Source organism: Blennius ocellaris (genome assembly GCF_963422515.1).
Source record: "Blennius ocellaris genome assembly, chromosome: 11".
Lineage (NCBI taxonomy): Eukaryota > Metazoa > Chordata > Actinopteri > Blenniiformes > Blenniidae > Blennius > Blennius ocellaris.
In genome coordinates, this window is record NC_137660.1 from 17,881,450 (window position 1) to 17,894,207 (window position 12,758).

Sequence of the window (12,758 nt, forward strand, 5' to 3'; positions counted from 1 at the left end):
CACGCCTGGTGCGGGCAAAGAAACTAAATTAGAGGAAAAGTTCCACAGCGAGCGCTTCACCTCCACAACATATTTTTGGTATGTTGCGCTCTGTTCTGCAGACATTACCGGTATTGAGTATCTGCGGCTGAATCAGCAGACAAGATCACACATCCGAGCAGACACTGATCTTAGTTTTTGCCGGCATTTTCAGAATTATACACCAGTCATCTCAAAAAAGACAGCGTGAGACAGAAACCAGCTCTGACGCACTGACAATTGCAGGAACAAAAGTGAAACATGCCTATATCGATGTGGGATTATTATTATTATTATTATTATTATTATTATTATTATTATTATTATTATTATTATTATTATTATTATTATTATTATGCCACTTTCCTCTGTTAGTATAGAGAATACTATGTGCAGGAACAAATTATTTTTATACATCAATATCATGACTTTCACTTTAGATGAATAAGGTTTGAAGTCATATGATCCTTGTCTCTCTTCTCAGTTAAAACTGTTTTCTTACTCTATGAGGCAATTATGGCAATTTGTAATCCTATACAAAACTACATATAGGGTATACACTTCTGAGGGTTAGCTGTGATTCACTAAACTGGCAAGTTTTAAACTGCCTCAGTTTAAACAGCCTCATCGCAAATTTTCTCAACCTTCTCTAACTCATTTCACAATTTTCGAGATTGAAAAAAATCCCTAAATCATGAATGATAAATGAAGAATTCACTTATAAATGTCTTTCTTTGTTTAATCTTTAATCCATTGTTGAGAATTCACATAGTTTCTATTTACATAAATCAGTCAAGATTGAACAAATATTGAATTTTCATTTACTAATTAAGCAATGAGATGAAAATGAGAAGTAAAATGTAAAAGGTGCTGACTTACCTGTGTTGAGTCGTTCGGGTGACAATATTCAGCCTCGCATGTACTTTCCTTCAAGAGAAGTGTAGGAGAAGGAGGAGAGAGGGTGTTAGAACTGGAGAGGTGGGGAGAAATGGTGTGGTGAGGTAAGTGTCATCACCTTGCGCTTTTGTTTTTGTGCCTCACCAGGTCTGAGACATGAAGATGATCAGTGCAGGCATGTGAAAGTAAGATTGAAGAGCAACGAGAGGGAGGGTGGAACACGATAGATCTTGGGTTGGTATATACGAATTTACATCCCTGTTTTTGTGTGCGTGTGCGTGTGTGTGTGTGTGTTCTTTTTCTGTCCATTCAGGTCTCAGAGGGCTGCTGGTCCTTATTCCTGACGCCCCACCTCTGGTGACCTCTGTCCCACCCCTGCAGGTCACCCTCAACGGGCCACTGATACATATTCATTAGTGTAGTGACATGGCTTTTTAAATGCTCGTTAGCATAGTGAGAGTTCAGCACTAGAGGACATTTACATTCACAGTGGACAGCTGTGTGTGTGTGTGTGTGTGTGTGTGTGTGTGTGTGTGTGTGTGTGTGTGTGTGTGTGTGTGTGTGTGTGTGTGTGTGTGTGTGTGTGTGTGTGTGTGTGTGTGTGTGTGTGTGTGTGTGTGTGTACAGATGCATGCATGCATCTGTACATCTGGCAGGACTGTCTCATTTTGTCTATGTATAGATGATGTTGCCTGATTTAGAAACTTAGGATGTGGTTTCTGCAGCAACACAGAGATCATGTTCCAGCCCCGCCTCGATCACCTTGAGGTTCCAGTGATACTGTACACAAGGAGGGATGAGACAGAGGGAAAGAGGGCAGCGTCATAACCTCTGTGTGAGCCATGTATAGAGATGCAGTTCCTGTGTTTCCTTCACTTAGAATAAAGATTGCAGATAAGTGATCACAATTTGCAAAATTGGCATATATACATATATATTTTTTATTTTTTTTATTTTAATGCATCTTACAACCCTGACCTGACACCTTTAATACCTGTTGCCAATTATGCTTTATTTCTAGATAATAATAAAAAAAGCATGGATATAATTAAGATAATACATATACAAGACAAACCTGAAAGACAAATCAGTGGCAATTGAATACATTCAAACAGAACATTCATCATGCACATATTGTACACTTACAAATATTAAAAACTAGGCTCCCAAACAAGTCGTGACTCAAGATGTTAAATAGATGTGAAACTGGGGAAGGTTGGTGAAAAGATGCAGATTCTCATTTCCTGCCAAAGACACAAAAAAAATACATGCAAGGCCAAACCATGAAGAAAAGAGATTCAAACACACATGCACAGTTTGATAAAGAAAAAAGCAGAATGGCAGAAACTATGACCTGTGCAGTGTGTATTGGTGGTGAACTCCCGCTAGGTGGCAGTACTCGTTTGTGATTGAGAAGATCCACCACAGAAGAAGTCCTGTCTCCAGGAGACACAGCTGAGCGTCCCTTTGACAACGTATGTATGCATGTCTGGACCAAATTATTTCACATTTCCAAAGAAACGCATTGTTTGGAACAGTGCATGGTACGTGCGATTGTAATATGACGGATGTCAGAAGTTTTTTATAATCACAGAAATAATGCGCGAGCCGCTGGTAAAAGCGTAGATACAGAGAGCAATGCTGCGAGTAGCTAATGCTAACGTAGCCACCGTCACAGTCAGTGATGCGGATTTGGAGAATAGTTACACAAATCGCTGTGAGACAGATGGCTGTGTTCTCTGTGGATCTTCGCGTATTATAGAGACCTTTCTGCAATGTATGCTGCAGATCCTACAAATCTCTTGAGGTGCCTTAACAGGTAAAAAAGTAGCTACATGTGGCCATTCAAACAAAATGAAACCCTGTCTACTGCAGTCTTGATAAACACTCATCTGCTCAACACTTTTCTTCGGATATCATATTTTCAAACGTCTGAAGACAACATACTTAAAAAAAACCTACACCTTCACCATCCTTGTGCATTCTGATTTCTCAGCCAACAGGACGAACACCAGCCAAGAAGTCCCAGATCTTTTAATTATATCATGACCTGCCAGCCATCTAAAGCCCATCAGCCATTGGCTGCCACTTGCTGCTTTGGCGCTTTAGAGCCATTCATTTGGCCTCCACTGAATCCTTTCAGTAATAGTTGCTCTTCCGTATGACATACAATCAGCCAAAATGCAACTTTTTGTAACTGATATTACGGCCTGTGAGGAGCGTATAGTTGATCTTTAATCATCCATTCATTTTTTATCAAGATTGGGATTAGGTGGTGTTATAGCCTGTCCCGGCCCAGACCAAGTAAAGGATAAATACATTAGTAACAAGTCAACAAGTGACCATATGGTTAAAATCATAAAACATACAGACCACATCGACACAGATTCCTACCTATTGACTTAACATGCATATAGTTTCTTCACTTTTTACGTTATGAGAGGAAGTGGGATTGTCTGTGTGGACATGCACAGGTAATCTCAAAGGAAAGCTCTTTCTTGAAAGTGAGACTTGCTGAGGTTAAATGTCTCACTGCTAAGACAATTCATATATTACAACAATAAGTGTAGGCTTCGTATTTATTGTTTATACAAGTATCTGTCCAAACATTTTGTTTTTGTGATGTTGCCTCTTACAGGGTAAGAGGATGCTGCCATTGGAGCATGTCCACCTGAAAGATGTCTTGCAGGCCGTGTGTGTCCTGGAGTCAGTCGTCCTTCGCAGTTTTGGCCCCGAAGGAGGACAGGTGCTGTTCACTCGAGACACAGGACAGGCGATGTTGAGTCGAAGCGGGACACATATACTGACAGCGCTGCAACTGGAGAATCCAGTGGCCCGGTAAACACCTATTAACATTTAATGGTAAACTCCTCTGTGTGCTGTCATTACTTCATTATAATTTGTTTTCCTCATATTAGGTTTGTTGTGGAGTGTGTCAGGAAACACAGCACTGCAACAGGCGATGGATCCAAGACCTTTATCTTGCTGCTGGCGTCATTACTCAGGATGATTAATGCAACAGCCAACAAGGAGCCCCGCATGTCTCAATCCTATAACTCCACAAAAGCAGCAGAGTCTGCCTCTGCCAGGTGTTTAGCTGACAAACTGCTCGCATTTGCGTCAAAGGAGTTAGATGATATCATCATTACAGAACTTGTACCTTATGGATGCTGCATTTCTTGGGAGGAGTTCACTTCCGAAACACAATCCTCAAATCAAGCAAACAATATGTATGTCCGAAAGCTGCTGGCTTCTTTTTTTCATACCCGCCTCAGTCACGTGCACAGTGACTTTGTCAGTGACCTCATGTTTGGTTTGCTGAATCACTGGAAATTTCAAAAATGTCAACCTTGCTTCTCAATTCAGTATTTAAATGACAACTTCCCTGCACTGCATACACCTGTATCAGGTTTTCCTGTCAGCGCTTCACATTTGATTGAGGGGCAGGTCATTCACAGGGACTTTGCTACACCAGTCCCTCCTAATTACCAGCAATCAATTAAAGCTGTAGTTTTTACAGGTGACCTACAGCCAAAAATCCTCGATGAAGGAGAAGTACTTGAATTGGGGGCAGGCGGCGCAGCGGGAGGGACCAATATCATGCATTTTAGTGCCTGGATAGAAAGGTCTCTTGGGTGCGTCATTGCAAACCTGCAAACTTTGGGGGTCTCCTTACTTGTGTGTGCAGTGAAACAGTCTGCTGCCACTCTGGCCTTAGCCACACAGGCACAGATGTGCATTGTTGAGTGTGTCAGCGAAGATGAACTTTCTGTTTTTGCTCAGCTAAGCGGTGCCACTCCGGTCTCCGACTGTCGGATGATCGGGCCGCAGCATGTTGCTACACTTTCCTTTTGCCGACCAATACAGCTGGGAGCCCACAGGTATTTAAAAAATCAAACAAAAGAACCTTGTCTTTTTCCTTTGTTGTTTGTTTAAAGTTACATAGGCCTCTTTTCTTTTCAAAACCAAGTTTGATTAATAGCAGCTTTTAATCTTCCACAGGTATGTCCACGTGTCTTTCCATGATTCGGAAGAAGTGGTCAAGGTCAAACCCTGCAGTCTGGTACTTTGTGCACCAGGGGAGGGGCAGACCGACCAGTACGCAAGCGCATTTCGAGACGCCATCCGCATGTTGCTCACAACTTGGGAGCCCCTGCCTCTGACAGTAGATACAACATCGAGGAGAAAACTCACGCCTCTTATTGGCACCACCGGACATAGAGACCGTCAGACTGACAGCACAGCATATCAATCGTCAAATACACTTTCTCACGATAAACACGTTTTCCAGAGTGGTTGTGTGATACCTTCCGGTGGGACTTTTGAGTTTGTCTTACACCATGTCCTTGTCCGACACCACAGCCACAACCGCTCAGTTTCACTTTCTGAAAAGACATCTATTGCGGTTTCTCAGTTATTGGCAAATGCCCTGCTGATCGTCCCTCGTCAGATTTACTCTCACAGTCGGCGAGGTTTCCTGGAGACTCAAACAAGGGTCGTGAGTTTTCTTTCAAGTCATTCCCACCTATTAGACCTCATGCCCGAACATGAACACGCCACAAGTTCTGTACATGGAGGGGAGAGTAAACTGAGCTCACGTTGTTTTGGGGTGGGTGACATGCCGTCAAAAGATTTTACGTTGGACTTGGGCCTTGAATCCATCTCCTGTAAATACCAGCTACTCCTTTCTGTGCTGCAGTGTCTAACAAGTCTCCTTCGGGTGGACGGCATTCTCCGTACTCACAATGCTCCTCACAGTCAGTCCCACACACTCACAAACACTTCCTGGGAGGACGAAGACGATGACTGAGATTGTGTCGTGTGCTTGCACTTTATTAAAGAAAAGTTTGATAGTCATAGTTTAGTATTGTTTGTTTTATAATACTTTTAATGCAAAGTTTTTACACTCCTACAGAGACATTAAATTACTTTTTCTGTTACTTTTGATATGTGTGGTGCAATTCAAAGACCAATTAAAATCTGAGACAATCTTCTTGTGAACAGTGAAGATAAAAACATAAACTCAGTTAATCTTTGTATAATACGAACTGTATTAAATATTTATCTCCTTTGTGATTGTGATGATAGTTGCCTGCTTCCTTGTCTCAACATTAAGTTTTTTTTTTCTTCTTATCTCAGCTTTCCTGACCACTTCCCCGGGACACCACAATCACATAGACCACATACACACCGACAAACAAGGACACATCAATGCACAAGTTCTACACACTGCTTTTCACAATCAGTGTTATCACCATAGAGTCGGGCGAACTATTTGCAAGGTCAACACCCAACTGTCAACAACCAAATCAAAGTGCACTTCCTGACGTTGTAATTAGAGGAACGCAAACTATTTTCATAATTTTTGGGTGGGAGGGGATTATGAGTCACTGAGATATTACCATGAGTCACAACCGTAGATAAACCATGCTGTTTACTGTAACTGTTGTCTTTAGCAGTGAAGACAGATGTTACATAAATTAGCTGTGACGGGATTATTCAGAAACAAGGAAACGTCTCGGCTTTGATGGCGCTCCACATGAGTCACAGTGGATGTTCCTTAATAACAACGAGGGGGAAAGCTCACAGTGGAATTCAAAATGTTTTCTATTCAATGCACACTTCAAAACAAATCCGAATTTTGGCAGCGTGATCAGGACACCCACACCTTTCTAATCTCTGCCTGTCCCTGAATACTGCACATGATGCAGCCATCAGCAAAATTATCAGTAAAAACATTTCTAACTTATTGTAAATACATAAAACTAAGTCACCATTAAACTTTTGAGTATTGCTTAGTGTGTACAAACTGCAGGATCATCATTCATTACTCAGATGACTGAGTACACTGAAGTTTATTTGGCTCTTTTTGTTAATTATCGTCTCTGAAACAGTGCATATGGTACAAATTAATACAGTGGCTGTAAAATAACTAGAACAATATAAAATACATCATCAAACTGCATGAACCATATGAACACTTACTATTTAGAATTTTACATTAAGAAAAATACTTAAAAAAGTGACAAACATAAAAAGGCATTTTAAGAATGGGCAAATGATGGTATGGGACCATAAAGGAAACGAACAAATGTAATGCAAATACCTTGAAAAAAACCAAATGCTACTATTATTAATATCCGGCTGGGTAAAACCACAGTTATTGCAGTTTACAGCTTGGCATTGAGTTGGCTACTATCTGGTTTTACTTCAGTGTTGTACAGAGTGAAATTGTAGGCATTGGCTACTGTCGTGTTGTGCCGGAGTGGTTGTGTTTGCCATTTTTGGCCCCGCATTGTTCATGGCAGCAAAGTGAGCCCAAGTGATTGCAATATTCATGTGACTGGAATACAACAGTACACTCCTTTGTTTGGATAATTAGCAGTTCACAAACACTAATTTCATTCAAATTACTACAAAATTACACACTTCTGTACTATATTGTCACTGAAGCACAGATGACACCCATTCTATATTTGGGCTAAATAACCACTTTGCATTTTATCTAATCCAGAAAGGTGGGCCTAAAGTGTCAGCAGAACATTTAGAGCCGATGCACAATGAAATCAGAAGTATCTGCACACAGCCTCGCTTAGGTTATTCCCCCATGAACAAGCAGTGTTTCTATTGGCAGTGGAGGGCCGTGTGCCTCTTAAGAATGACATCATGCAACATTAACAAGGACTTCAAGGGTGTGATGGCAGGTGTCACACCACCTCTCGAGATTTCCTGATGGCGCAGCACAGGAGCATGCTGAAGATCATCCCAAACACCTGTGAGAAAGAGGTACATTACAGATACTTCATGGCAGTACACACTGAAATGTAATTGATCGCAGTTACGTTGGCACACTTGCCATGACAACCCCAATGGTGATGCCCACTCCTCCGATGATGTGCAGCTTGGAGTCAAACACCTCATCAATGGCATCAGGGCAGCTCTACAAAACATAGGCGCCAATCATTTCAGCTGTCTTCAAAGCGGAGTCGAGCATGACTCCTGGTATGGCAAGAGGAACAGACAGCCTGCGAGCGTGCAGGCGCCAGTAAACCATTGTTGCTATAGAAACACTGCATGGAGGCTGACGAAATTAGTCTTCAAATGGAAGACTGGTAAACTTGTGACACACATCAGACCGTTATTATGGATCTGACACTGCAATTGAACCAGTGCTCACATAAAATGTAGCAGCTGAAACATCTTTAGGAGGATATTTTAAATGGCATTTTGTCTCCTTTTTGTTCCTGGTTGTGTGAGCATCTAATCTATAGATGCAGTGTAGTTATACCTTGATTAGAAGATCCTCAAGTGGCTCTACCTGGGGACACGTGTCTTTTTCAGTTTCGACAATCATGCCACTTAGGCCACAACATTTCAGCTGTAAAAATAACAAACACAAAACAATGTGAGTGACACAATAATTTCCAAAAGAGAAGGTGCTTTTAATTGAATAGTGAAACATTTTCATTTTCAATCGGTTTTTAGCGCACTTAGTCCTGATGCTGTCAAGAACTTAGAAGATTGAAACAATGTTGGCAACTCTTTTTAAAATGAGAATAGAATTTCTTTTCTCTCTGTCTGGATTGACAAGATACTGGTGCGTGTGCGACTTTTAGGGTTAGTGTTTGATGTTCCACAATTGGCCTTCATATTCCCTCCTATAGCTTATTAAGCCCTTCTTTCTTGTGTGAGTCTCCAAATGTTGGTTCATCTGTATACTTCCTGTGTCTTCTGTCTAACAACGTGTTTAGTCTTGTGAAATCTTCACCATTTGTTCAAAGTCAGCTTTTTCCATTGGATTTCTGCTGTTCCTGTGGATTGGTTTTGATAAAGGTCATTTTTGACTTCATCAAATAAAATATCATTTAGTATTCTGGACAACAGGGCACCTCTGCCCCTTTTGGTCACACGACACAAACAAGGTTACATGGTTAAGTGCTGAAAATAATTTAGACTGCACTAATGTTGCTTTCAGTCTTTTACGGAACTGCAGAGCAAATGTAATGAAAGACAGCGAACTCAATACCCCCAATTTCATTTTCAATGTCACTGCACAGTGTGACATGTTTGTACAAGCAGTGTTATATTGTTGCTTTTACAGCAGTTTGAAGTGTTTCCATCTTTCAATGACCTGTATTTACAGCTCTGTTAAAGTGTTGCCTGTGCATATGAAGTTGCAATATACTTATGAACAAAAGCAACATTAATTATACACTGGAAGAGCTACCAGAGGAACTACTTTGGCCAGAAACATTTCTTTGGAAAGATCTAGAAGCAACTCCCCAGATAGACATGTTTACAATTATATTTTTTTTAAATATCTCAAGTATGTTTGTCACTGCTTAGCTAAGTCATAAGAGCTGCTTCTCAAAACTGAGGATTTGCTGAATCCCATCTACCAAAGATCAGCTTTTATAACATATTAACCATCAAATGACCCAACAGTGGTAATGACATGTTTAACTTTCACAAATGAAGTTTGAATGAGAAGGAATACAAATCAAAACTAATAAGGAAATAAGTCTTGACAGGACAAGATGCTTTATGTGGTAATGATAATATGTTTCTGTGTTTGTCTAAAAGGATAAATCCCTTCCTTTTACAGCTTGACATAGACAAAATGAAAAATGGTGCAGATGTGGCTCACCCCGCTCTGAATCACTTTCAGCGTGTCTTTGAGGTGCCCAGCTCCAGTTTGTTTGTAGTTATTGTACGTCGACCTGTAAAAGGATGTGATATCATTCACCACCTGTGAAACAACAAACAAAATAGGAAGTTATTTCATTTACATCACTGTAGCTATAGATATTTCATATTTTGTCAAGGCCTGTAATTACTTTTAAAATGTATTTTTTGTTCTTGGCCTTCTTTCCCAAGTAGTACTTTTTTTTTAAATAAATACTGAGATATTTCCATGTAATCTATATGAAATGCTTGAAACTTGAGCTCTTCCTTTATTAAATTACCTCGCTTTGGTGGGAAAATCCCCAGATTCCAGCTGCTACCTCAACAGCAAAGATGATAAGCAGGAAAAAGAAGAACTGCACAAAGAGAAGACCAAATTAAACTCAGCTGACGGTTTACTTCCGCGCATGCTCTCGCTCATGCCCACACGCATGTGTGGACATGTAAGGTCAGCTGAGCGTAGCTGAACCTAATTTTCATTGGCTCCTCCTTCTGAGAGATTTAGCACAAGAAGATTATAGACACACTGGGTGGGGTAGAGGGAGCGAGCACAGAAATCTAGAGGCTCCTCTCCAGCCTGGATCCTGCTCAGTAAACAATGATGAACTCAGACATCTCACATTTCCTACTAGCCACACTTGCCACAGAACTCGCACTGCTTCGAGGAGTCACTTAAGTAAAGAGTTTAACTTTTCAGTAACAAAATCACAAGAAATGACACAAGATGTAGCTACAGTGTGAAAAATAAGTAGTACAGACCAGTCCCAGCATACAGGGTGACTCCTGGATAGCCCCGCAACATCCCAAAAACCCAACCACCATCATCAGAGCGCCAGCTCCTATGAGGATGTATACACCTACACGCACAATAAATAAATAAAACACATTACAGGAATGCTTGCAATCTGCACACGTTACTTAAACATGTCTGCTTAAGTACTGAGAGCATCTTACCTGTGTAAAACACATACGGAGAGTCTGGTCCTTCAAACAGGCCTTTGGTTGTGGGGTCAAATCTCAGCCACAGGCCTATTCCAAATACAACAGTGCCTGCAAGCTAGAGCCCACCAAAACAAATATGATCAATTTCAGTCAATCAGTAAAAGGTTAAACATGAAGTTTCTTCCGTCCAAATGCTCCGTGTTTATGCACATTTCACCATTATTAACAAACATCTGTTGAAATCTTTCAGAATTTTTAACAGAAGATAACAGGATTGTACCATTAAAGACTAGGAAATATATGAAGATGCATAAAAAGCACACAAATTGCTTTACTACTAAATATTAATGTATGTTGCCACCAAACAAACCAATGGGTGTTTTTCCAAAAAGCACAATTCATTAAATATGCAACAAACAATATGTTTGCAACAAAAATGAAGACGATTTTCCTTTTGCTTTTAAACTCTCACACCGTTATTAAAAGAAAATGAAACCCCTTTCGCCTATCTGTTGACAAGTTGCTGTCGCTCATGCTTGCTCAGGCGGAATTGTTGTGTTGTTATCTGTAAAAGTGCCATGAAATGACTGTGGTGCGATACAAATAAAATAGATTTTTTTTTTAGTTGAAAAAGCATTTGCAATATGCAAATGCAAATCTGCCACCATGGTGCTGCATGTACAATTTACAACATGTTTCTTAGTCTGAGTATCTATATAATTTTGCTAACTATTTAATATCTTCCCTAGATCAGCTTACTGAGTCACATAGTGCAGGGAAGTGTGCACTTCGTCTTGTCAACCAAGACGGGTCAGTTAATTTTTACCTTTGAGAGGTCAGCTAAGAGGCAGCAGTCCGTTTTATTCACACCTACAGATTCTCATTGTGTGTTTGTGTTGTGTTCTGACCAATGCCCTACATTGTGCGTACGTCCTACCTTTCACTAGTAAAATGACTGACTGTGAGTTGGTGATACGAGAAGGAGCTTTGTCTCTAGTACTCCCACCTACATAAGTCAAAGTAAAAATTAAAGTGCACCTACCCAGAAGAACAAGTTGAAGACAAACATAAGATATTTCACAGCCTTGATTCCCCCCCTGATAGCCATGCTGGTTCAGCTCCCGCAGTACACCACTAAACAACTAATTTGTTTCCGGGTAGAAACGACGAGGTTTCGTAACGTTGAAGTATTTTCCACACCAAGCCTTCATTTAATCACCTGATTTCAACTTTAGGGAGTGGCAAGAGCAAAAGTGTTATTGGACCTTCACTGTGCACGTGACGTGAACTCCTGCCTGTTCCTTCCTCTCCTTTGTTTTGTGGTCTTGCATGAGCAGTTTGTCTGTAAATACTGCCTGTGGTTAAGACGCAGACACTGAGCAACACAGACAGCTCTGCTCAGGCAAACTATAATATACCTACTTAGAAGGGGATTTACCAATCTGATGTCTAAACTGAATCTGTGCAGATTGCAGTCTTGTTAGTTCCTCTTCCTGCACCCAGAGGCAGCTTCAGTTGAAACTTGACAGCCTTGTTTTTGGTGTTCAGACACAAATCTATTCAGAATTAATGGGATCAGATAACAGTATCACGTGACTTGTAGTCATCATTGGTGGAAGTAATGAATTACAAATACTCACATTACTGTAATTAGGTAGTATTTTGGGGGTATTTTACCATATGCAGTTGTACTCTTCTATACTTACAATTTACACCATAATCAGCTACTTTTAAATCTATAAGCTGTTACTGAGTCCACCCACAGTTTGAATTATTCAAAACATTTTCATCATTTTTTGTTGCTGATAAGTTTGTTCTTTTAAGAGAGAAGAACAATCAACAAATGTCCAACAAGTGCCTGCATTTCATTTTGTTCATCTGAGAAATGTGCTTTTAATGCAACATTGTACTTTCTTAGTTTGTTTTTAATTTATTTTATATTCTAAGAGCAGCCTCTGCACTTGGGTACTAATATTTTCCTGTTAGTAACAGGATCTTTGTCACATTTTTTGTTTCTACTTCACCAATTTTAATTCAGAAATACAAATGATTCCTGATTAATTTAATAACTCATCTAAAAAAACAACAACAGCATATTGAACTTGAACCTTAACAGCTGAATCTTTACAACCCTAACCCTAACACTTGAGCAATTAATTGAAATAGTTGTACAGTATTCAATCCCCACCCCCCACCCAGCACCCCCACACACACTG

General features: G+C 40.2%; 2 protein-coding genes across 3 annotated transcripts in view; one reads left to right on the top strand and one right to left on the bottom strand.

The window, feature by feature from the left end:
- Nucleotides 1-3,641: 3,641 nt before the first annotated feature.
- On the top strand, nt 3,642-5,819 carry bbs10 (Bardet-Biedl syndrome 10). The gene is made up of 3 exons (XM_080504843.1): nt 3,642-3,753; nt 4,699-4,796; nt 4,918-5,819. Exons 2-3 carry the CDS (start codon nt 4,732-4,734, stop codon nt 5,723-5,725), a joined length of 873 nt encoding a protein of 290 aa, XP_080360969.1. The 5' UTR covers nt 3,642-3,753; nt 4,699-4,731; the 3' UTR covers nt 5,726-5,819.
- A 925-nt stretch (nt 5,820-6,744) lies between these two features.
- Nucleotides 6,745-12,758, bottom strand: part of cd9a (CD9 molecule a) — a 6,601-nt gene continuing 587 nt past the window's right edge. Inside the window, exons 1-8 of one of the 2 annotated variants that reach the window (XM_080504847.1) lie at nt 11,585-11,694; nt 10,555-10,657; nt 10,360-10,457; nt 9,882-9,956; nt 9,563-9,664; nt 8,204-8,293; nt 7,772-7,855; nt 6,745-7,688 (exon numbers count right to left, since the gene is read on the bottom strand). In XM_080504847.1, the coding sequence (XP_080360973.1) occupies nt 7,623-7,688; nt 7,772-7,855; nt 8,204-8,293; nt 9,563-9,664; nt 9,882-9,956; nt 10,360-10,457; nt 10,555-10,657; nt 11,585-11,650 (684 nt within the window). In that variant the 5' untranslated portion in view covers nt 11,651-11,694 and the 3' untranslated portion in view covers nt 6,745-7,622. Of the gene's footprint in view, nt 7,689-7,771; nt 7,856-8,203; nt 8,294-9,562; nt 9,665-9,881; nt 9,957-10,359; nt 10,458-10,554; nt 10,658-11,584; nt 11,695-12,758 lie in introns of those variants that run through there. The other variant, XM_080504846.1, reaches the window with a different exon arrangement.

Bases quoted from the DNA above. Each gene is read 5' to 3' on its own strand.
- bbs10 (XM_080504843.1), top strand. From the start codon at position 4,732: ATGATCGGGCCGCAGCATGTTGCTACACTTTCCTTTTGCCGACCAATA. The intron at 4,797-4,917 runs GTATTTAAAAAA...AATCTTCCACAG, and splicing joins ATACAGCTGGGAGCCCACAG to GTATGTCCACGTGTCTTTCC.